This window comes from Dipteris shenzhenensis, chromosome 5, assembly GCF_047967505.1.
Source record: "Dipteris shenzhenensis isolate YYH24624 ecotype China chromosome 5, Dip_SZ_1.0, whole genome shotgun sequence".
NCBI lineage: Eukaryota > Viridiplantae > Streptophyta > Polypodiopsida > Gleicheniales > Dipteridaceae > Dipteris > Dipteris shenzhenensis.
In genome coordinates this window covers 61,057,072-61,083,281 of record NC_141600.1, presented here as the reverse complement: position 1 = coordinate 61,083,281, position 26,210 = coordinate 61,057,072, and the positions used below count along the sequence as shown (strand labels likewise).

Genomic DNA, 26,210 nt, shown 5'->3' with positions numbered 1-26,210 from the left:
TTACAGAGTCAAAAAAATGAATTCCATTGGAGCTGTATTGCTAGAAACACTGGATGGAGTCTAGTTCACAACAACAATAAACGGTGAAGCACTACTACATCAACATGCAAGCCATCCCCAACAATATTGAAGATTTGGGGGCCCCAAGTCCTCCATAGTTAGGACTAGATTGTATCACGAGCACACACTAGCATATGTACACCTTCGCACATATAGGTAGTTTCAATCGATTTCAACCTAGGGCTCAAAGGTGATGATTGAGTCCTAGTTGCCCTATGATTCCCTTAGCAAATTAAGCATATAGGAGGAATGCCCACCTACTAGTCATGCATAATGCACCCACATGTTTCGAGCACCACGAATAAATTGCACAAATAAAAGCCCAAAGAGATACTTGTTTTGATCCACACACGTGACACCCTCATCACAAAAAGAGTAAAATGCATTAGCCACTCACAAAATAAACATGCACTCTTAGCACTCTGAGCACATGTCACTATATTGGCATTGTCAAACTGGGACCTAATTCATGTGTGCAATGCTAGGGTGAAGACAGTCCAATAAGATGGGAAAAAGGCCTACAACACCATCGGCAAAGTGACACCATGCCAAATGGCCCAAGCCTCAACCTCAACAACCCTCCTCAAATCACCAACCTAAAGAAGGACACAGTCTAGAATCACCAACCCAGAGGTCAACACCAAAACGATCACGGCTAGTGGTTCTAGACAGTGATATTGATGAGCAAACAAATGCAACATGCCAAGAAGAAATGCCATAAAACCAAGGGATACTAGAGGTAGGAGAAATTGAGTTAGAGCAATTGACTATGCAGGATGCAGGTGCAGAACACCTTGAGGACCAGACCAACAAAGAGCTAGCAACAAATGGAACAATACAGCTTGTATGGCCACGAATCTCAACGTTCGCCATGTCACCTAATGCTTACAACTTCTTGCAGTCAAAGGGACTAGGTTGTCTTTTTGAGAAGCTAAAATCCTTCTTACCAACACCTGCTATGATAGAATACATTTGTCAATTCATAACATCATATAAAAAGAGAGAGTTGGAGAAAGATTTAAGTATGGCACAAGTAACATATAAAGAAGATCCCTTATAGATCTACCTCAGTAGATCCACTATGCAGGAGGCTTTCTCATTTCCAATGGCACAATAATAATATCCAAAGAAACATTTGGATGCAAGATTCTCTGAAATTCAAGATTTATTCCCACCTAACACAAAGTCACAAAGAGGGGGAATACACCATGATATGATTCTGGACCCCATATGGAAAGAGGTAGCTAAGCTTTTGGTTGAGATTTTCAATCATACAAGAGAGAAAAAACTATATGTCAGTAAAAACTCTTACACTCCTTGGTAGAGAAAAACTACAAGACTAGGCTCAACACATATCCTTGCTGCTAACCAATTATGTATCCCCACTACCCATAATGGCAAAGGCTACATTGCCCATCTATTGGCCATAATAATTGGGTTTGCAATAGAGCAAGAGGATAACTCTACACCCCTCTCAACACAAGATATAGAGGACTTTGAAACATTGATATTATTGCCAGAATGGGAATTAGACCCTCCACCTACTCTCAATGTGGATAGCATGGAAGGGCAACAATCCAAATAGACTAATCCAAATAGACTCTAGAGAATGACAATGTGGAACTCTACCAAAGAATACTGCAACTCAGTTCAGTCTTGCTCCTGCAATAGAAGGACTCGAGCATGGAAATCCAAGAGGATACCATTCCACATAATGACTTTGCAAGAGAGCTAAATACCATGCCTCTCCAGGAATCACAAGTCACCAATGTTGATGACTCCATGACTCTAGAGTCACAACCCCCAAATGTCTCTAGTGGTACCATACAATAGATTGTTATTCAAGAAATAGATCAACATTACACGTGGGCACATGGGAGTCAACTGTTTGTCCAATACAAGCAAGGCCATAGCACATTCCAGATCATACAACATCATAGCCAACAGTTACAACAATGGTCTCAACTATTTGCTACCATGGCGTCAGATGAGCAGGAAAGAGAAATGGAAAGACAAATGCTCCCATCATTCCAATCCAAGTTGCAAAGTGCCAAGACTAAAATTATGAAGCTCAATATTACATCATCACATATTCATATCAAAATTCTCATCACATATTTCATTCTGATAAACATCTCTCTCTCTCTCTCTCTCTCTCTCTCTCTCTCTCTCTCTCTCTCTCTCTCTCTCTCTCTCTCTCTCTCTCTCCCTCTCTCTCTTTCCCTCTCTCCCTCTTTCTCTCTCTCCCTCTCTCTCTCTTTCTCTCGCTCTCCCTCTCTCTCCCTACTCTCTCCCTCCCTCAAGCAGCCACAGCCCCCAAGAGACTTGCTTCTCTCTCTTAATCTCTCTCCCCCTCTCTCCTCTCTCTTTCTTTCCCTCCCTACTCTTCTCCCTCATTTAAGGAGCCCCTCTTCTCTCTCTGAATCTCTCTCTCTTCTCTCCCCCATGCTCTTACACCTTCTTCCTCTCCCACTCCTATGCTCCCCCTAAACCCTTAGTTCCTTAACCCTTAACCTCCATGATCTACAAGGGAGATGAGTTCTCCACCATGTACTCTACCCTGAACCTTGAAACCTCTTCTAAACTCTAGAACCTCTCTCTAAACCTTTGAACCTCCTTCTCAACCTTGGAACTCCTTCTAAACCCTGGAACCTCCTTCTAACCCTAGAACCTCTTCTAAACCCTGGAACCTCCTTCTAAACCTTAAACTCCTCCTAAACCCTGCAACCCCCAATCAAGGTGAAAGCCATCATTACCTCAACCATGATGATACACGTTCCTTTTACACATGTATGCACTATGTTTGCTCACCACACTTAAGCCTACATCTCTCATTGAAATACGACTCGAGGTCCTAAGCTACATGTATACTACAAACGACAACCCCGATATATCTGTAGGTGACAAAAAGCCTTAGAACCCTACATACTGAGAATACCTTGCTTTTCCCGCAGAAGCCATGGGAAAGAACCAACATTTGCCGCCACTGTCGAGGAGACTAGCGTCTCAAGTAATGAGTAAACATACGCAAGTATGTGTGAAAAAACAAACTACTTCGAACTTTCATGAACATATCACTCAAGAGCTAGGAGAGCTAAAATTTTTTCAACTCAAGTAAAAAATTAGAAATAATAATAAATTCCTAGCTGAAACTCTTCATTATCAGCTTAGGAAAATGCATGGTTTCTTGAAAAACAGCACCTTAAGGAATAAATCAGGCCATGTGATGGTTTTTAGAGTGTAGAGCTGAAATTTTGAACATTTCTCCTTTTTACGAAAGCACATTCTGACACAACCACCAAAAGTTATGGGCAACCGATGATTAAAGGTTCTAAATACCATAACCCAAAAGAAAAATTAAAACCACCTCTCTAGTCAAACTTGGACAAATTCAAAGGTGCACAAGTGTTTAACTAAATCCACAGCTCCCCCTCCTTTCCTATAAAAGAGCACCCATCCCCCTCATACTTTTTCTTTCACATCTTGCCTCCATCCTCTTCCCCATTCCGAGCCCACCACCACCCTACTCCCATCCTCACATGGTAAGTTACTTCGAGCCCATCTCGTAGCAGCGAGATAACCTAGCCATCCACCCACTGTCCATTGGTCCTCAACAATCTCGTTACATCGAGAAAAACTTGGAGAGCGTTCAGGTGACCATCTTTTCCTCCCTTTGGATTTCCGTCAAATTTTCCATTTTTCGTCAAATTTTTTCGTCCGTCAAGTTTTTTCTTTTTTTCTTTTTTCCCCCTCCCCCTCCACCCCTCCCCCCTTGTGCCCCCCCCCCCTCCATCTCTCCCTCCACCCCTTCCATCTCCACCACCCCTTCCCCCCCCCCCTCCTCCATCTCCCCCTCCATCCTCCACCCCTTCCATCTCCACCCCCCCCCCCCCCCCTTTTTCCCCCCCCTCATCCATCTCCACCTCCCCCCCTCCATCTCCATCACCTCCTCCATCTTCACCTCCCCCCTTCCATCTCCTCCATCGCCCCCTCCTCCATCTCCCCCTCCACCACCACCCCCCTCCCCCTCTTCCCCTCCACCACCCTTTCTCCCCCACCCCCTTCCTCCATCTCCACCTCTCCCCCTCCATCTCCACCACCCCTTTTCCCCCCTCCCTCCTTCTATCCCCCCCCACCCCCCTCCTCTATCTCCACCTCACCCCCTCCATCTCAACCACCCCTTTTCCCCCCTCCCTCCCTCCATCCCCCCCCCTACCCCCCCTCCTCCATCTCCACCTCACTCCCTCCATCTCCACCATGCCTTTCCCCCCTCCCTCCCTCCATCCCCCCCCCCTCCCCCACCCTCCTCCACTACCCCCCCCCCCCCCCCTCTCTCTCTCTCTCTCTCTCTCTCTCTCTCTCTCTACCCCCTCTCTTCTTTCCCCTCCCTCCCTCTCTCTCTCTCTCTCTCTCTCTCTCTCTCTCTCTCTCTCTACCCCCTCTCTTCTTTCCCCTCCCCCCCTCCTCTCTCTCTCTCTCTCTCTCTCTCTCTCTCTCTCTCTCTCTCTCTTTTCCCCCTCTCTCGCTCTTTCCCTCCCCCTCCCTCTTGTCTCTCTCTCACTTCTCTCTCTCTCTACCCCCCCTCACCGGCCGCTCCGACTCCCTAATCACTACCCTATTAAGCAAGGGCTAAAGCCCCTTGCTGCTATGGGCGACGACGCCCGTTGGCAAGCGATGCTCGTGCGCAGTGCCTGCCTGCCCTCCTGCGCCCTCCACCCTCCTCCTCCCCGCATGCCTCATTGCTCCCTCTGCCCGTGATCGTGCCCTCCACCCTCCCCTCCCCTTTGTTTGAACCCTCCCCTCTCTCAGTCGCCCCCCCACGACCGCTCGAACCCCCCCCCCCACGAAATTTTTTTCATTAATTAGTTAAATTTTTTTTATCTTTAAAAAAATTTTAAGAAAAATGGGGGATTGACTATGTGGGTCCCATCCATCCAGCAGCAAAAGGAACATAGGCATGCTACATCATTGTGGCCACTGATTACTTTACAAAATGGGCAGAAGCTAAAGCAGTCAGAAAGGTAGATGCCAAAAGCACAACAAGATTCTTATACGAAAATGTGATCACCCAATTCGGATGCCCCATTGAAATTGTGTCGGATAGAGGCACACATTTCGTCAATGAGGTAATCCAAGAACTCTTGTCTGGCTTTATGGTAATCCATAGAAAAAGCACACCCTACTACCCCCAAGGGAATGGACAGCAGGCCGAATCCACCAACAAAATAATGCATATGATGTTTGGTGGGGGTCTTATTGGGGCTGAGGCTACAGACTCTTTTGCCAATTCACCTTGAGTTTTGGCATAGCTTCTTGTCCTGCTTGTGAATTCATTGCATGCTTTGAGAGTATGGAATGAAAGTGTGTGATACTATTATTGATGCAATCTATTATGTGCCTATGCAAAATCGTGTGAGTGCACGTGATGTGTCTAACTATATGCTTATTTGTGGGACTTAATAGGGAAACTACACCCCTCAATTAGACTTAAAGCCCATTCACACCAAACCTTAAGACCAAGGCCCCTCCCTTTAAAAAAAAGCCAAATTTGCCCCTACTTTAACCCCTCGTAACTCATCTGTTTGGGACCAACTGGACCCCGTTTGAACCAAAATTTCACACACAAAAACACCATGCTACAGGGTATTTTTCCAACCCATTGCACACCATTTTAGTATCCCTAGCACTCGCTCATTCGCGCCCCCGTGTGGGCCTTGTTTTGCACAAATTCATTTGTATCTTTACACTGTGACCTCCGATTGACGATCCGTCTATGCCGGCACATTTCCCTACACACGTAGGACAATCTTAAGCACATTATTAACATGACGGTCCCTACACAAACTAACACAACTCTAACCCTCCCAACAAAATTACATCAACACCCACACCTGTGGCAGAGACGCCCTTTGCAAATCTTGCCCAATCTGCATGCAGCTACGTTCTGGCCAATGCCTCTGACTCCAACGCTCACCAGTTCTACATACAACTCCACTGCAACCACCGCCCCCGACGACCCTCTACCCCGAATCCCCCCTTGAGATTCAATCAATCCCTTTAACTCCTCCATGCCACAACATGGCTGGACATTGTCACGACAATGATGGGGATATCGATCTCGATGCAGAGGCTGACAATTTCTTTAATCAAAGAAATAATAACACTCAAGGCAGGTGCCCCTTGGGAAAACTAGAACTTCCCAAATGTAATGGTAGGGGAGATCTAGCCCGATTCCTCTAGCATTTGGATGCCGCATGCCGAGCAGGTGGAGATCAATCCCATGAAACCAAGGTGGCTTGCTTTCCCATGGCCTTAACTGATGAAGCATTTGAATTGTACCTAGACCTTCTAGTGGAAAACCGTGCCACATGGGACCTACTTCAAACATAATTTAAATGATGCTTTCAAACAAAGAGGCTACAAGATGATCCCGCTCTCCAAATAAGCAAGATCGAACAAGGCCGGTGAGAAGATGTATGCACGTACTTGGGTAAGATGAAAAGATTAATCGCCAAATGTGACCCAAGCCCAAATCCAAAGTACCTCACGGCATGGTTCATTGCAGGACTAAGAAAGAAAATCCAAAAGGAATATTAGCAGCTGTGAAACATTCAGTGCTGCTCATGTGGCAACCATTGACATCGAGGATGGCATGACTGACTCAGACACTAGTAGTGATGATGACAGATCTAGTACACGAGATAAGCACTCGAAAAAAGGCAAATGCAAGTCCACTGCCAAAACATCAAATGAAGATCACCTAGAGGCCATGACCATGAAGCTGAAAGAAGACATGATGCAGGCCATGGAACAAAAACCTCACTTGTCTCAGCCGCCAACTCAAACATATCCATGATGAGAAAATGTCTGGTGCCCACATTGCAAGGCCAATCATACAGTAAATGAGTGCCTGGTCCTAAGACACACGATCACTACACAAGCAAATCCACAGCCAAGGTTGTGATGCCATCTCTGCGTAGTCAGCGGCCATGATGAAAACAGTTGCATCTTCAACATGCGCAACAACTCGCCTCAACCTCAACAATACCAAGCATGCCAGTGTATAGGCATGGCACCCATGCCAGTGTATAGGCAACCGACACTAGCATAAGCATCCCCAGCCTCGAGGCTAAATCGTGTTCCCGTTCGGACACAAGTCCCACAACTACTTAGGAATCCGAATCCACGACCATATCCAAGAGCACCAAATCTAGCTCCTCAGGCAGTTCCAATACATCAATTACAAGCCAAGAAAGTAGACTCGTCATTTGAGTATGAAACAGAGTACCCAGTGTACTATGTAGAAGGTGCAGAGGGTCTAATACCAGTTTATGCAAATCAAGTATGTCCCAACACATATTGAGCACCAATCACAAGTGCTACAGTTTTGGCGAAAGTCATCGAATTGCAGAGTGCCCTCATCGTGGTAGCCTAGCTACTTTTCAACCACTCTACAGAGATTGTGGCATAGGACATGCCTGTATGGATTGTCCCATGAAAAATAAAGTCCCACAACAAACAAAGGTTAAGTCTGGCGTCCCAATCGGCATCATTGGGGTGGACCATCAAAGTGTAATATCACAACCTGTAAATGTAATTAGACACCAACAAAAAGAGGCCACAAAGGACCCTAAGATTCCAATCCAACCAAAGTGACTTCTTAAAAAGAAAGCACAAGTACTTCCACCTCCACCAAGCAATGAGCAGCCGAGCTCATCCAGATCAACTCTCGAGCCTCAAATAAAAGAAGCTCCATACCCAAATGTAGAGGTGGAGAAGGCTCGTTTTTAGGCACTTCAACAATGGGTACAAAAGGAACAAGCTCAATTTGAGGCTTAAAAACAAGATCAAGACCCACAATCCATGACTTGGCCCCACAAAGTATTGATACTGTACTCGAGCCTCTGTTCCAACAATAGACTCCACAACATAATGTACCGCCACCTCAACTTAAAGGAGCTGCACTCTCTAGCATCCTAAGTTGCCCTGTGTCAATTCCCATCAAAATCCTCCTACAAAATTGTCCCAATCTCTGGGAGAGTTCATACGCAACATTACTGTGCCTTTGATCCACAAGGCATATAATGAACTCCAAGCCATAGTGGATGGTGGAGTAGGTGTAAATGTCCTATCAAAGGAGCTTTATGAAGAATGGGGTCTCCCACCAATGTAAAAGGCTAATTTCAACATACACCTTGTCAATGATTCACGGGCTAAACCCTTGGGAATAGTGAATGGCATGTCCAAGGTTGCAGGAGTCCGCTTTTCCCTTCAATTCACAATCTTGGATCTCCCCATAAAATCAAAAAATCCTATCAAATCTTACTGGGACGTTCTTGGCTACGGGAAGCATCAGTCCTCCATGATGACTGGGGAACTGATAGACTAACATCCAAAATCACGACACTGCAGTCAGGGTGAATGTGGGGATAGGAGCTATAAAACCAATTGTGCCTAGAGCATTGGATGCAACAATCTCAACCAAATCAGCTCCCTTGCAACAGCATGCCATAGCAGGTGATTCCCAAAGCAATGTAAATAGCTGGATAAACATTGGCAACCATCGACAACTGCCATTCATTAGACCCCATCTTCTCACAAATAGATGCTAAGGTGCTACAGGTAGATCCTCCACTCACACATGAAGAACGAATTGATCTAGAGGTGCCATTCTTTATGGCTGACCTCGAGTGGGATAATGAACTTGAAGAAGGTACCCATATCAATGATGACTTAGATATTCCTTGGGACCTTGAAACTGAGGCTGAGAATGCTGAAATTGAACATCAAATCTTTGATAATGACTTAGCCATTCTGCATGCCCTAATGGCAGTTGAGATCCCAAAAGTTGAACCTCCAAAGTCGAATAACAATAGAAGATCCTGCAAGAAAGCTAAAGGAGGAAATCGCAGAAAATCCAAGGCCGATCACTTTAATGAATTCGAACGAGTCTCATCGAATTGTACTTGTAGAACCAGCTCCCTCAAAATCAGAACCATCGCCTCTTGAATGGTCCCCTGAGGGACTAGAAGGAGTATGTGCAGCAAATGAAACCTTACTTGGAAACACCTTACCAGTGGAAAAGTTACCCCACAGTTCCCAACATAAGAAGTTTCAGAAATATAGGCCACATGTGCAGATGAAGCTCGATCAAGAGACTTCAGAAAAAGAAAGTCAAAAAGAGCCTAACAAATTGGTAAATGAAACTATGCCACCCAATACACATGGCACATGTCAAGCTAGTTCAACACCATCAGAGGCCGAGAAGTGCCAGAATACTTCAAGAATTACACAAGTGGCAGTGCGCCAATAGCAATGCTAAGACCACTAAGAGAATTTGAAGTTCAAGAAACCGATAGCATTGGAGAAACTCCAATCTATGAGGGACCAGCAAAAACATGCACAATAAACCTCGCCCTTAAAGGGGAGGAAGAAAAACTAGTTTTCATTGGGAAATAGCTTCGACAAGAAGATGAAACTAAACTCAAAGCACTCCTAATGGAATACTGTGACTACCTAGCATGGTCATACAAAGAGATGAAAGGAATTTCACCAGACGTGGTAGTACACACGACGATACCTATAAGGGAAGATGCTCACCCTAAGGTATGTGGACCTTATCGCACAAATCCTAAGTATGGCACCATGATTTATGACGAGTTGGAAAAACTCCTAGATGCCAGATTCATCTACAAGATAGAGCACACTTATTGGGTTTCACCCATCATCATTGTGCCTAAATGCAACAAGAAGCTCAAAATATGCGTAAACTTAAAAAATGTGAATGCCGCCACAATTAGGGATCACTATCCCCTACCCTTAACAGAAATAGTGTTGGAAAAGGTGGCAGGCTCCGAAATATATAGCTTCTTGGATGGCTTCAGTGGCTACAACCAAGTGCAAATTGCTCCTAAAGACCAATCAAAAATAGCATGTGCTACAGAATGGGGTATTTTTGCATATAGAGTCATGCCATTCGGCCTTTGTAATGCCCCAGCCACATTCCAGCGAGTCATGTTCACATCTTTCAAGTCATTTCTAAATAAGTTTTTACAAGTGTTCTTGGATGATTTGTGCATCCATTCAAACGAAAAAGAGCACTTCAAATGTCTTGAAGCAGTACTAATCAAATGTAGGGAGTACGACATCTCCCTAAGTCCAACAAAATGCTAGTTCATGGTCACCCACGGAGTTGTTGGAATTGCCTCCTCCTACAAATTCCAAAGGTGTACGAGTCTTTATGGGACATGCCGGCTATTATAGAAGATTTATATTGCGGTATGCCATGAAAGCTAGACCACTTTACAAATTATTAGTAGAACTCTTATGGACCGAAGAGTGCGACCAAGCCTTTGAGCTTTTAAAGTGGCACCTAATCACAACAACCATCCTTATATCTCCAATTGGGATATTGATTTTCATGTTCATACTGATGGATCCAAGTATGAAATTGGGAGTGTGCTTTGTCAACCTGGTGAACATAAGAAAGACTACCCATTCTACTTCACTTGTCGATAACTTAATAATGCAAAGATCACAACTATATCACCATAGAAAGAGAAGCCCTAGGAATGGTGTATAGTGTAAAGAAATTTGGGCACTATCTACTGGCAAATGATTTTGTCTTCTACACTGACCATTAAGCATTGCTTTATCTTGTGAAATATCCCTGTACAAGAAAATGACATCATGACTGGAAAATTGCAGCAAGGCAATTATGGATCCTCTAGTAGACAGGGTGATGACAGGAATGAGCATTTGTTTATGGTGCAACACATGACCAATTCTATGACAAGTGCAAAAGAAAGCAATGATGTGTGGTACATTGACTCAGGTGTGTCAAACCACATGACAAGTCATGCAGAATGGATGCAGGATGCAAGGAAAATGGAAAGACCAGGATTTGTGGAGACTAGTGATGATACTGCACACCTATTTTGCAGATTGGTAAAATTCCTTTATCTATGCAGGATGGGAAAAAGAACTACCTGTCTGATGTATTCATGCAAGGTTCCTGCAGGAGCATGGCATAAAGCATCAATACTCATGCAGTCATACCCCACAGCAAAATGGACTTGCAGAAAGGAAAAACAGGCATATTGGAGAGGTATCTCGTGCCATTCTCAATGAAAAAGACCTGCCAGATTATTATTGGGCTGAAGCAATTGCTACAGTAGTCTACATAATGAACTAGACTCCCACTATAGCAATACATGGCATGATGCCAGAGGAGAGATATACTGGTAGGAAACCAGATATTTCTCATTTGAAAGTTTTTGGTTGCATTGCCTATGTTCATAAGCCAGATGAGTTGAGATCCAAGTTGGATCCAAAAGCTGAGAAATGCATCTTTATTGGTTATTCTCTATAGCAGAAAGGGTATAGATGCTATAACCCTTCTACTCATAAGTTTGCAATAAGCAGAGATGTTGTTTTTGATGAGATGAGCAGCTGTTATAAACCAGTAAATGTGATTGATGATGTAGATGCACAAAATGGTAATGCTGCACAGAATTCACAGCAGCAATCACAAAATATTAGTGGACCTATAGTGTCCTCTAGCAATGGTTCACATACTTCGCCATGGACAGGCAGATTGAGATCAAGAGGATCTCCTCAAAGCAATGCAGAGAGTGGTATGCAAGTATCACAAAAAGGAAAAGAGAAAGTAGATCAGCCCATGTTTGATGTGAATGTAGGTCACTCTTATGTGGATGAATACAGTGGCTCAAAACATAGCCTTGATGATGAGTTGGGTATTCCTTCTATTGTTACACCCGGAGTAAGGAAGACAAGGGATGTTTTGAGAGCACCTGTATTGAGCCTATTTTGCATAGGTCTAGCAAAGTTAAGTATCTTGTGGATAGGCTGAAATATGATGGATTTACAGCCATTCACTATGCCTATATGGTCGAAGTGATACAAGAACCAGAACCCACTTCTTTTGAGCAAGCCATGGGAAAAGAAAAATGGGAGAAAGCCATGGATGAAGAAATGGATGCCTTGGAAGCTACATGGGAATTGGTGCCTTTGCTTAAAGACAAGAATGCAATTGGCTACAAGTGGGTTTATAAGGTGAAGCACAACGCAGATGGTTCTGTGAATAGATACAAGGCAAGATTAGTTGTCAAGGGGTATGCACAAACATATGGCATTGATTATGAAGAAACATTTAGTCTAGTTGCAAGGATGGCAACCATAAGAGCAGTCATTGCTATGGTCACATCAAAGGGATGGTCTTTACATCAAATGGATGTAAAGAATGCCTTCTTGCATGGTGATTTGCAAGAAGAGGTCTATATGGAGAAGCCACTAGGTTATGTGCATGCTGTTCATCCTAAGTTTATTTGTAGGTTCAAGAAAGCCTTGTATGGCTTGAAGCAAGCACCTAGAGCATGGTCTGACAAGATAGGACACTATCTTGTCACTATTGGCTTTCAGATTTCCAAGGTAGATTTCTCAGTTTATGTGAGAAAAAGAGAGAAATGCATTATGCTGATTGTCATTTATGTTGATGAATTGATCATCGCAGGTGATAGTGATGATTATATCCTTCATTTGAAATTGTTATTGAAGCAAAAGTTTGAGATGAAGGATTTGGCAGAGCTGCGTTATTTCTTGGGCATTGAGGTGATTAGATGCACAAGTGGGATATGGCTCTTGTAGAGGTAGTATGGATTGGACATGCTATCCAAATATGGGATGATAGGCTATAAGCCTATTTCAAATCCTTTGGAGCAGAATGTGAAGTTGAGCGCAGATGCAGGTGAGCTTCTGGAAGATCCTACTATGCATAGACGCATAGTAGGAAGTTTGATTTATATGACTATTACCAGGCCAGATTTGAGCTATGCTGTTGGGTTGGTAAGTCAGTTTATGGAGGCTCCAAGGAAACCGCATTTGGATGTAGCCAGACACATACTGAGGTATGTGAAGTCCACATTGCAGTATGGAGTATTTTATGAGACTGGGGTTCAGATACAGTTGCATGGATATACTAATGCTGATTGGGCTGGTAGTATTTCTGATAGATGATCTACCAGTGGATATGTGTTCTCTTTTGGGAGTGCTGCAGTCACTTGGAGCAGCAAGAAACAGCCTACAATTGCCTTGTCAAGCATAGACACTGAGTACATGGGTGCAGCAATGGCTGCATGTGAGGTAGCTTGGTTGCATAAGCTACTTTATGATATGCATCAGATGGGCCAGTTGTCATTTATTGTGACAACATGAGCAGTATAGACTTAGCAAATAACCCAATCTATCATGCTAGAACAAAGCACATTGAGGTGCATTATCATTATGTGCAGGAGAAGGTTCTAGTAGGTTTTATTGATCTAGTTTATGTTAGCACAGAGGATCAAGTAGCTAATATATTCACGAAGGCATTGGGTGTAGAGAAGTTGCGCAAGTTCAGAGACTTGCTTGGTGTGCAGGAATTGGGATTGAGGTTGAGGGGAGTGTTGAGATATCGAGCTCCACTCATGATATGCCAGGGTGACCATTGTGCATTTATGTCACCGACTTGTTAGCTGTAGATGCAATTGGTACACCGCCCATGAATAATAGCTGGATGACAGCTATCTTTATGTACTCTAGTTAGTGGCTCAGTTAGTATGCCACCTAGGTTAGCTGAGTTTGGTTTGAGACCCACACATAGGGTTCACCTATTCCTTTTGTACTCAGAGAGAGTTCTTTTGGCTTTCACAACTAAGAAGAGGAAAACTATTTTCAGCCTCCACCTTTGTGTGTATTCCCCCATTGTGTATGTGAGAAAGTTGCAAGTGAGACTCCTTACTTCTCTCCCACTCTCTTCACAATGCCAGCCTCAATAACGAGACCCCCGCCAAATCTCTTCCCAAGAAGATTCGATGTGGCAAAGTCCATGGCAGAGTCCGCAACCTTATCAACGAGATCCCCTCTGAAATTCACGACTGTCTACCCCTCCTTAAGAGGAGATAAGCTTCCTAACTACAGACCACAAATCGTATAGTAAAAAGCATTACAGCAGGAACGACTCACATGCCACAAGCTCAACAGCCATTGGGTTATATCGAGCTCCACTCATGATATGCCTGGGTGACCGTTGTGCATTTATGTCACCGACTTGTTAGCTGCAGATGCAGTTGGTACATCGCCCATGAATAATAGCTAGATGACATCTATCTTTATGTACTCTCGTTAGTTGCTCAGTTAGTATGCCACCTAGATTAGCTGAGTTTGGTTTGGGACCCACATATAGGGTTCATCTATTCCTTTTGTACTAAGAGAGAGTTCTTTTGGCTTTCACAACTAAGAAGAGGAAAATTGTTTTCAGCCTCCACCTTTGTGTGTATTCCCCCATTGTGTATGTCAGAAAGCTGCAAGTGATACTCCTTACCTCTCTCTCACTCTCTTCACAAGTTCTACATATAACTCCTACATGTAAGTTCTACATGCAAGTCCTACTTGCAACTCCTACTTGCAACTCCTACATGCAAGTTCTACATGCAACTCCTACATGCAACTCCTACATGCGATTCCTACATGCATCTTCTACATGTGAGTTCTACATGCAACTTGCAACTCCTACATGCAACTTCTATATGCAAGTTCTACATGTAGAGAGAGAATGTCTACATGCAGTGAGAGAAGCTCTCCAACTTGTATAAATACCCCATAATGGAATGAAGCCCACACTCTTTGGGGCATTGTGTTGAGTTCTACTTTGGTATTCCAAGCAATTGTCTCAAGTGTCCCTGCTTCCTTGCACTCCACGTCCAAAAGCATGTCCTAACCTTGCAACTCCTCCTCCCCTCTCCTCCAACCTTGCAACCCATCCTCTCCCTCTCCTCCTCCCTCCTCCTCCTCCCTTCTCCTCCTCCTCCTTCTCCTCCTCCCTCCTCCTCCCTTCTCCTCCTCCCTCCTCCTCCTCCCCCCTCTCCCTCCTCCTCCTCCTCCTCCCTCCTCCTCCCTCCTCTCTCTTCTCTCCCCCATGCTCCTCCTCCCTCCTCCCTCCTCCTCCCTCCTCTCTCTTCTCTCCTCCCACTCCTATGCTCCCCCTAAACCCTTAGTTCTTCAACCCTTAACCTCCATGATCTACAAGGGAGACGACTTCTCCACCATGTACTCTACCTTGAACCTTGAAACCTCTTCTAAACTCTGGAACCTCTCTCTAAACCTTAGAACCTCTTTCTAAACCTTGGAACTCCTTCTAAACCTTGGAACCTCCTTCTAACCATGGAACCTCTTCTAAACCCTGGAACCTCCTTCTAAACCTTAAACTCTTCCTAAACCCTGCAACCCCCAATAAAAGTGAAAGCCCTCATTACCTCAACCATGATGATACACGCTACTTTTACACATGTATGCACTATGTTTGCTCACCACACTTAAGCCTACATCTCTCACTAGAATACGACTCGAGGTCCTAAGCTACACGTATACTACAAACAACCACCCCAATATATCTATAGGTGACAAAAAGACTCGGAACCCTGCATACTAAGAATACCTTGCTCTTCCCGCGGAAGCTATGGGAAAGAACCAACAGCCACATTTATGGCTTCTAGGTTTTCACTTTTCTCTATCAACATGAGGCATATTTTGTTGATGCAAGTGAGCGCCTCAACAATACCCTTATGAGTTGTCCCATTTGAAAGGGTTGACATGGTAGTTTCTAGGACTTGCTTCCCCAAGTATCTTCAATGCGACCTCATGTGGGCATTGTGCTAAAACTCACATATTGTAGCAATATTGTGAACTTACAGTCCCTTCCCTCTTTGGTTGAAATCTTCACATTGTTGTATGTTTGCTCGTAATCAAGTGCTGTGTCCCAAGGGGCCTTCAGAGAGAGATGTTGAATAGTGGGATCCCCTATAAGTATCTTTTTCTTGAAGCTCTTGATATTCTTGATTTTTTGAAATTCTTGAGGCTTTTTTGTTTGATGTGCAGGACTAGGGTGAGTTTGGAGGTAGCTAGAGGGGCATGGGGGAAAATTGTGGCTAGGGGTAGTCCCTTGGCCTCTTGTATGGGGCTAGGGTAGGTGGAGGCTAGGTGAGCCCCCCATCTACCTGTTTGAGTTGTACAAGCCCATCAAGGGGTTGGAAGGTAGCATGGGGGCTTTCACGATATTGTACAAGGTGGGGGGCCTAGAGGGCTGCCCCGCATCAGCACAGTAGGCCAAGTTATGGCATGGATGAGGTAGAAGCACAATGAGGGGGGGGAAGGGAGGTTTTGACAACCCTTTCTACTCATGAAGGGCCTCGTTGTTGGCCAAGCATGGGTCCTGGCACAAGTAGTGTAGCTCCCAACATAGGTGGTGTAGTTCCTGACCAGTCGTAGCAACTCTTGACACAGTAATGGCATCAAAGAGGGAGGGAGGGGGTTGAGAGAGAGAGAGAGAGAGAGAGAGAGAGAGAGAGAGAGAGAGAGAGAGAGGGAGGGAGGGAGAGAGGGAGGGAGGGAGGGAGAGAGGGGGGGAGAGAGAGAGAGAGAGAGAGAGAGAGAGAGAGAGAGAGAGAGAGAGGGGGGGGGTAGAGCAAAAGAGAGAGAGAGGGAGGGAGGGAGGGAGAGAGGGAGAGAGAGAGAGAGAGAGAGAGAGAGAGAGAGACAGAGAGACAGAGAGACAGAGATGTCTCACCTGAAATCTTGAAGTCGCCATGTCTCAGCTCAAGGCTTGAAGTCAGCATGCTTTTCTTCTCTCGAGTATCCCTTCAAGAAGGAAGGCTAGTAGAGCAACCAATAAAGACTTGCACAGAGGTCCTTCTACTATAGATTAGTAAAGGTAAAACAAGGAGAGGGCTCAAGTTGTACACTCAAGTAGTCACTCTATGTACATGAAAGGTAGGAGGTTCGTTCATGGAAGGGGACTTTTGAATTCAGGGGACTTACAGACCCTTTACAAAACAAGAGGGGATTTCTAAAGTCCTTATTTAATATAAGTATGGTATGTACATGTAAGGAGGGAACTTTTAAATTCCAAAAAGGTAAACAATTATGCAAAAAAAGTAATTGTTTAAATATAGGGATATTTTAATGTAAGTTTGTTTATGTAGTAACAACCTTGGGGGTGTACAAGTCCTCCCAATTAAAGGTGCCCAAATTATCCATGCTTCATCTTGAATACATCAAATTGGACTATGCAACTGGGAGCTACATCCAATATTTTTTTTGCTACTACAACTTCTCATGTAGTTTAGCATGCTGATAATAATATTTCATTTTCAAATGGTAGAGTATTGCATTCATAATCGCAAAGGATCTCCAATATCCTAGGGGAATATCCCTTCTAATCAACCCATGTTTAACCTTAACAAATCCCCTAATGCACGCGAGCAAAACTAGGAATGTCTATAAGGGTCTAGGAATGTCTAAAAGAATCTAGGGAGGGTGACACATCAACCTTATAATTCAAATAACTAATTCCCTTAAAAGTGGTTAAGGGGATGAATCTCAAATAAATAAATTGCTAAACTCCAATGATAAATTCAGTCGTGAGCTCATAAGTTAACTCGAATTTAGCAAGTAGTCACTCACTTTGGCTAGTATAACCACAAGGCTAGAAATCAAAGTGTCCTAACAAAAACTTCATCCACAGGGCTAGAGACATCCAACTTCCAAGGTCCTAAATTAGGTGATATCACTCAACTTAGAGTTCTTCATGCCAGATCTACTAATTAAATAAGTATAGCTTATCAAGAGTTAAAAGTCTCCAAAAATTAAATTAAGTGTGTCCTCATTTTTTGATCCATGACGTTAAACAGAGTTGAGTGATAAGAAAATGGACAGCAACACAATATTATAATAAAGGGGGGAGAGAGAAAGAGAGAGAGCATGTGTGCATGTGTATGTTTGCATGTGCGTACACGTGTGTGTGTGTGTGCATGCACACGTGTGTGTGTGTGTGTGTGTGTGTGTGTGTGTTTTAGACTCGACAAGACCCCTTTCCATAGTGAAATGAAAACAATGTAGCTCAAAAGAGAGAACAATTGTCGTTAATGAAAAATATTGAACACTAATGTTTTGTCAAAAGGTCAATGAGAGGTGGGCATTTTAAAAAAAAATTGTAGAATGCATAATTGCTCAAAAGGTTGCACTTTGATAAGTTGTAAAGCAAGCATCACTTTTATTGAAGAGGAGAGTCTGCATACCTGCCATCATCCAACAAGAAAAATGACAAGAACCATATTTTAACTTAGTTGGGAAGATAGGTGTGTAAGAAAACAATACAATGTTTGTGCTCAATAGATAACAGGACCTTGTGTGCAAGAGAGAAAAGAAGATAGTATGGAGAATCAAAAATTTGATTACTGTAAAATTGATACAATAGATGGCGCTGCCTCCCAGCTGTGCACTCCCGTGTGAGAAGCTTCGATGGCATGCTAGAAACAGTAGAGGATGGAGGCTGGATGCTAAGGAATCAGGGTTGATGTCGCTAGTGATGATTATAGGCTTCACGAGCTTGCTCTTATATAGCCACCAGTCATAGTCGGTTAGACCCAATTGGGTGATCGACCCAGTCTACCCAAAACGGCCGACTAGAGGTCGGTCTCGAAATAGGCCACTGACCACACGATAGAACCGTGGCACATAATAGAGCAACTAACCTATGGTCCCCGTTCTGCCCAGAGCCATCCGAGATCATCTGGGGCTCCAAACGGGCCTCGTAACCCGAGAGTGGGTTGCCCTGAGAAATGCTCTGTCTACCCTCAGTGCAGTCAGTCATGGGATGCCTTCCCGCACTTGCATGTAGCCTAGTTGGTAGTGTGCCAACTCTATCTGAAGCCATCCAGCCATCAGGCCACACATGGCTCCCATCTAGTGTCCAAACCAGGACCTACCGGATAACTGAGCTACTCAAATGCTTTCTCCTCATATGGGGGGCTTACAAGTAGAGTTATTTGGTTCCCACATAGTTACATGAGAGTGGAGCATTGATATCTAACACCCCCCCTCAATGTCCACCCGCAAGTGAACTTACTTTTTTGGCCCAATGCCAAGTCGATGAAGATGCCTCTCCAGCAAGAGCCTTCGTGAAGATGTCCACAGCATTCTCTATAGTCGGACAGTACACCAAGTCAACCTCTCCATCCATGATGAGCTCGCGTACAAAGTGATATTGAACCTTAATGTGTTTTGTGCGAGCATGGAACATAGGGTTCTTTGCAATTGCCATGCAACTCTGATTGTCACATGATAACTGCGTAGGCTTGTTCTGCACTACACCCATGTCCCCTAAAATCCTCCTCAACCACACTACCTCAAAAGAAGCAAAACATGCTGATTTGTACTCAGCCTCGGTAGAAGAAAGAGCAACTATAGGTTGCTTCTTGCTAACCCATGACACAGCTCCAGATCCAAGTGAGAAACAGTGACCTGTCACTGATCTCCTACTGTCCACATCTCCTACCCAATCCGAGTCACAGAATTCGGTCAAGATGTTGCCCTTGGTATAGGTGATGCCATAATCAAGTGTGCCTTTGATGTATTTCAGCACCCGCATCCCTACCCTCCAATGGTTCTCTCGGGGCTTATTGGAAAACTTGCTTAATACACCAGTCACAAAGCTGATGTCCGGCCATGTGTTGCACAAGTAAATCAAACTGCCCACAAGCCTTCTGGACTTCGCTTCATCCACCAGTGGTGATGAATCCTCGTTTGAGAGCTTCACGTCAACCTCCATAGGGGTGCCAACTATCTTGCACTCAACCATGCCAAATGCCTTCAATATCTCTCCAGCATACTTCAGCTGTGAGATGAAGATCTGTTTTGGCTCTTGCCAAACTACAATCCCCAAACAGAAATGCATCAGTCTGAGGTCTGTCATTTCAAACTCTCTTCCTAGCAACTGCTTTGTTTGCGAGATCTTCTCTTCATGGTTCCCTATTATGACAAGGTCGTCCACATAAAGGATCACGATCATACACCTGCCTCCTTCTCTGTAGATATACAAATTTGCATCAGATGGGCTCCTCCTGAACCCGTTTTGTAGAAATTAGGCATCAATCCAGTGGTACCATGCTCGTGGGGCCTGTTTCAGCCCATAAAGTGACTTCTTTAGTTTACAAACTTTACCTTCTGAACCAGGGATGAACCAGGGATCACAAAACCTGGTGGTTGTTCCACGTATATCTCCTCCTTGAGATCTCCATTCAGAAAGGCAAATTTTACATCCATTTGAAACACGGGCCAACTTTCCTATGCTGCTAAAGCCAAAACACTACGAATTGTGGTTAATCGAGTTGTGGGAGCAAAGGTATCTTGATAATTAAAACCATGTACCTATGTGAATCCTTTTGCCACAAGCCGAGCCTTATGCTTATCCAATGTGCTGTCGGACTTGTACTTGGTCTTGTACACCCACTTGGTGCCGATGACCTTGCGTTTTGGTGGTCGATCCACAAGGTCCCAAGTGTTGTTCTTCATTATGGAGCCATACTTTGACTGCATAGCCTCCATCCACCTATCATCACCCTATGCCTCTTCAAGACACTTGGGTTCTTCTGCACAGATCACCTCTATCATCAAAGCGTAGTTGACCGAGTGTTCCTGCGTTCTTCTTTGCTCCTCTAATCTCTTGGACCGACAGTGTTCGGATGATTCCTCCTCAATGGCTGGAGGTTCTCTGCCATCCAAAATCTGCTTTACCCACTTCGGGAATAGCCGTTGCCATTGTGGTTTTGCAGGCTCTTCTTTCTCTTCTTTATCTTGAATCCTCCCAAGCACCATTGGGGGAGTTTGGTCTACTGTTGGTGGTTGTATTGGATGGATATCCTAGTCCTGGTTGTCTGGGAAGTAAACATCGTCCTCCAATTGATGTGGATGTTCTGAGAAGACCACATCGTGACTTACTATTACCTTCTTGGTAATAGGATTATAGAGATAGTAACCCTTTGCCTCTTCATTGTAGCCCAAGAAAATACACTTCTGGCTCTTTGGTTCCCATTTGGTCCTGTTAGCATCAGGGACATGCACAAAACAGTCACATCCAAAAACTCTGAAATGTGCAGCTGAAGGTTACTTACCAGAAAAGGCCTGCAGTGGAGTCATCCCCCATTCACAGCCTTTGTGTAGCTACGATTCAGAATGTAAACTTCCATGTTACATGCTTTAGCCCAGAAAGTCTTTGGCAAATCTTTCCCTTTCATAATACTCCTACCCATTTCGCAGATGATGCACATCTTGTGCTCTGCTACTCCATTTTGCTGTGATGTATATGGCGGGGGTTTTTGCCTCTTGATCCTGTGACTTCTACAGTAACTTTTGAATTCACTTGATGTGAACTCACCACCTCTGTCTGATCTCAACTTCTTCACCTCCCTCCCCGTTTCTTTCTCGACCATTACATGCCATTCTTTGAACTTACTAAAAGCCTCATCTTTAGTCTTCAAGAAGTATATCCATATCCTTCTACTATAATCGTCGATCAGCATTATGAAGTAGTAGGAACCACCCAAAGCTTCCATCTCCATCTTTTCGCAGAGGTCCGTGTGAACGAGCTCTAGAAGAGCCTTTGCCCTACTGGCCTCTTTAGGAAAGGGCTACCGATGCTGCTTGCCCATCATGCAAGCTTCACATACATCGAGCAGATCTATAATTTCTGGTAGGTCTGCAATCATTCCAGTTTTATGCATCTCCTTTAAAGAACTAAGGTTTAGATGACCAAACCTCTCATGCCACAGCTTAGTGTTGCTCACATCGGCTCGAGCACTAAAAGTTGAGAGTTCATAGATGTTGTTGTGCTGTGTACCTTTACCAATGACCTTCCCTTGAAGATCCAAAATCTGTGCATCATTCTTATTGAATTGAACTTTGAGGTCCCGATCTGTGATCGCAGAAACGGACAAGTTCCTCTTGATATCTGGCACATAAAGAACATCGAACAACTGTTTTACAACTCCATCGAACTTGAGAGCAATCATACCTTTTCCTTTTGCTAGACATTTTGCATCATTGCCAACTACTACCAGGATGTCATTCCCTACCGGATGTAGAGAGGTATACCAATCCTTACGACTGGTCATGTGGCGTGATGCACCACTGTCAATAATCTAAGGCTCATCTGTAGGTACATGAACTGCATCCGTGCAAATCTCCTCAATTGCTACAAACAGCTCTACTGGAACTACCTGTGCGCTTTTGCTGGACTCTTTCTTTACTCCGTTCTTCTCATCTGCAATCTTCTTTCGGCACTCATTCTGCTTGTGCCCTGCCTTGTTGTAATAGAAGCACTTGATCTTCTTCTTTCTCTTTTTATCATCAAAAGAATATGGGTTACTAGAGTCCTTACCCTTACCTTTCTTTGATCCAGTCGAGAAAGCCGAATCTTCTCTAGTCCTCTTCTTTTGACGCATCTCCTCCTCCATAAGCATGGCACTGAAATCCTCAAAGTTGAGGGGCGGATTTTTGTTCTGCGTATTCAACGCCATAACAAGACCGTCGTACTTTGGTGGGAGAATCCGTATGCATCTTCGTGCTAGATTCTCACCGGTGATGGTGATGCCAATCGCAATCATCTGATCGCGCAGATTCTTCACCCTGGTGATGAACTTCTCTACCGTTTTAGACTCAGACAGTTTCTCGTTCGTGAGTTGAGTCTCCAGATTCTGAATCCGTGTCTGATTCGTGGTCTCGTACTAATTTTTCAAGACCATCCATGCCTCCTCTACTGTGGTAACATGTTGAATTAATGCCATGACAGAATCACTTACACTGCAGACAATAGAACACAGCGCATCTGCATTTCTTCTTATCCACGCGACAATCTCATCCGCAGTTGGTACTATCTATTGTCCTGCATTCGGTCTCGCAACCGGCTTCACATCCACCCCAGTAGCGATATCCCAAAGCTCGTATGCACTTAGGATGGTCTTTATCTTAAACTTCCAAAGTGGATAGTTAGTGCCGTCTAACTTTTCGCTTTTGTCGAATGGTGGGATTCGCAGTCTTGCACAATCTGCTCGCAAATAGAAACACACTACCCTGCTTTGGTCCACTGTGTTTCTCCCTCTCCAGCACCTCCTTGTAGTAGCTGCTCATTCGCTCTCCATTCCTAGCTACATCACCTCCTACAGCAGCAGTTGCTCATCCCCCTCTGCTCTTTCTCCCTCCATTTCTAGCTACAGTACCTCCTGTAGTGGTGGTTGCTCATCCCCCTCTGCTCTTTCTCCCTCCATTCCTAGCTACAACACCTCCTGGAGTAGCTGCTCATCCCCCTCTACTCTTTCTCCCTTCATTCCTAGCTACAGCACCTCTTGGAGCTTCTCTCAACCTTTGGTTGCACCCTCTATACCTTCTCCCTCTCTCTCCCTCTATTGAAGCTACTCTCTCCCTCCAAGCTACACTTTCTAGTCCACTATTATTGTTGTGACCTCTGTACAAGCATAGTGAGGAGACCATACATTTACTATGTGTCCCATAGGAGCAAAAATGCACTGGGTGAATGGGTGCCTTGCACCTACAGCTTGAATGATTGGATAGTCATGAGAGGATTTGCCAAGGGTCCACATAAGCTTCCCAAGAGCAAAAGAGGTGATCTTTTGCATGAATGGAAGGGCCACATCATGAAGTTCAAGCTTGGGAAGAAAGGATTGCTTGCAAAGGTGCAACACATCTATATGGGGAAGGACATGCACCTTCCTCGATCAAGCAATCAATCGACAATAAGTCTACATTTTGTGTCAGTTTGAAATTGTATTTTGAAATAGAACCAGTGTAATGAGTCAGTTTGAAATTGTATTTTGAAATAGAACCAGTGTAATGAGTCAGTTTGAAATTGTATTTTGAAATTGCACTTGTGCATAGCAAATGTAATTCCTTTAGACTTTGAGGAGTGGGAACTAGTCGAGTGCTTCTTAGGTAAGTTTACTACCATTCATGAGGATTTAGGAAGGCAAATGCATGCTGGAGAGAAGTCCTCTGCTTTGAAATAGAGAAATATCTATTGGTATAATGCCAAGTACATTACTCCAAGGACGGCATCAGGCTATGGCCATCTTCAATGCATTACAACACCACAACTTGAAGACATGGATTGCACCATGGTGGATACAAGAACAATGCAATCGTACAAGGAAAAGATTGCAAAGGATGTGGGCATGGCCATGAAGTTTACATTTGGCTCTAAATGGGTAAGGTTTTCTTGGTTTATGCCTCTACACATTTTTGCTTCTTGTTTTTAGAATATTTAGATGCACAGAACAAAAACCATGTGGTCATGCAAGTGCCTACATGAGAATGCCCTCGATGGATTGCTTGGGGTGAATTGGGGAGGCACGTTAGGTGAACAAAAGGGTGATCTGTTTCAATGCCACATATGTAAGGACCCGCTTGGGGCCTCGCACCTTCTATGCTATCCATCGCCTAAGTCACCCGTTTGCCGGTCCTCTCACTTGGGATGCACCTCGTACTCCAGCGACACGATTCCACTTCCCTGCCTCTACTGGTCATCCCTTTTGTCTCTTTGGCCACCTTCCACCATCTCTCACTCCACCTATGCCATTTTTCCTCCTCCGAGTCCTCATCTTCACTTTCACTCTCCGAGCCGCTCTCTGACTCACTCGCCGTTCCATCCTCCATTTTGCTCCTGGACTCCTCTGCGCCGTCCTCCAACTCCTTCTTCACATAGAGCTCCATTACCAACTTGAACATGACCATGAACTCATGGCGCCACCTGGCTGTCTCACCCTCTATGTCATACCGCTGCACTAGTCATTCTAAATACCCCATGTCCTTGCTTAGGAGCACGTTCACCCACTCTGGAACTGCCCTCATCACGTCCACTGTGGCTTCCATCTCCGGCTTCCCACTCCTCATCGCCTGCACTATCGCCTTCTTCCCATGTGCGTAAGATTGACTTCGCCCATTACATGATGCCATACCTTGATACAGGATCTGCCTCGAAGGTTTGCGACACCTTGAGGTTTGCTCTGATACCAAGTGTAAGGGCCCAGTGTTTGGACGTAGTCTCCAAGTCATGGCACCTTACGTCGGACCCGTTGCCGCGAGTCCCAACCTCCCTTATTGTCTCGGTTCTAATACCACAATCCCCTTATGCGCAGTGTTAGCCAAACACGACCCCTAGCACGGGCCGTTTGCCAAGTATCCCACTGCACCATGCCCCATTGGGGCAAGCCCTTAGGCTTCACAGTCTTTGATCTTCAGAGTCAATGCATTGCAATCCCTTTTGGATGCACTAATAGGTTCATATTATCTTGTGGCATGCTTTATTGAGAGATGGTTGTCTATCAAAAATAGCAGACAAGGGAGGAAGAGAGGCTGGAGCCATTGACTGGACTGGAGGTGGGTTGTGCATCAACAACAACTAGTTCTAGAAAATGATTTAAAAATTAAAGAAGTTCTAACCATTGATGTTGAGAATCAAGAACAAGAGGACCTTGTACTTGTTGAAGTCATGTGATTGTTGGCTCTACCTTTAGTAGAAACCTTATGTGGATTTATTGCGGATGGTTGCATTATAATCTAGGATATGATCTTAATCATTACTAAACAAAGGAAAGGGAATCAAAATATTATTAATGATAAACATCTCCCACCAAATGTTATATTTTTGTTTCCAATATAGGCAGTGGAAGAAAATAGGTGGCAATTGGCTCCCCTTGACTCTAACGACGATGATAATACAAGGGTAAGTTTATGTATTGGTTCTCATTTAGGAGATGTCAAGAATGTGACTGTCACGTCATAGTGGACTCTCAAGGATGTGCGGGAACACCTATTGGTCATGGAGGATGGCATGTTTGAGTCCTTTCACTTTACCTTAAATGGTGAAAGGGTAGGAAAGTGTGCAGAGAAGCTCGTGCATATATCCCTCGTGCAATATTGAAGATTGTAAACAATGTGGGGTGGAACAATTGTGGATTTTGACATTTTCCAATTAATAGTGGTGCAATTAATTTTGATGTTTTGAATGGTTTTGTTTCATGTCAATGTCAAGTTTTTCCTAAAAAATTTATAATTCTTTTTATTTTTTATATTTAGAACATTTGGGTATATATAGGTTATAAAGTTACTTTAGTTTCAAAGTTTCACCATCATAGCCGCATCCAAATGCGGTTTCCTTGGAGCCTGCATAAACTGACTTACCAACCCAATAGCATAGCTCAACAAATCTGGCCTGGTAATAGTCATATAAATCAAACTTCCTACTA

At 44.2% G+C, this 26,210-nt stretch overlaps 1 protein-coding gene across 1 annotated transcript in view; it reads right to left on the bottom strand.

The window, feature by feature from the left end:
- The window catches only part of LOC147902273 (trihelix transcription factor ENAP2-like), a 40,343-nt gene extending 15,668 nt beyond the window's left edge, over positions 1–24,675 (bottom strand). Inside the window, exon 1 of the mRNA XM_087374468.1 lies at positions 24,511–24,675. Coding sequence (XP_087230594.1) covers positions 24,511–24,675 — 165 coding nt within the window. The remainder of the gene's footprint in view (positions 1–24,510) is intronic.
- Between the last annotated feature and the right edge of the window lie 1,535 nt (positions 24,676–26,210).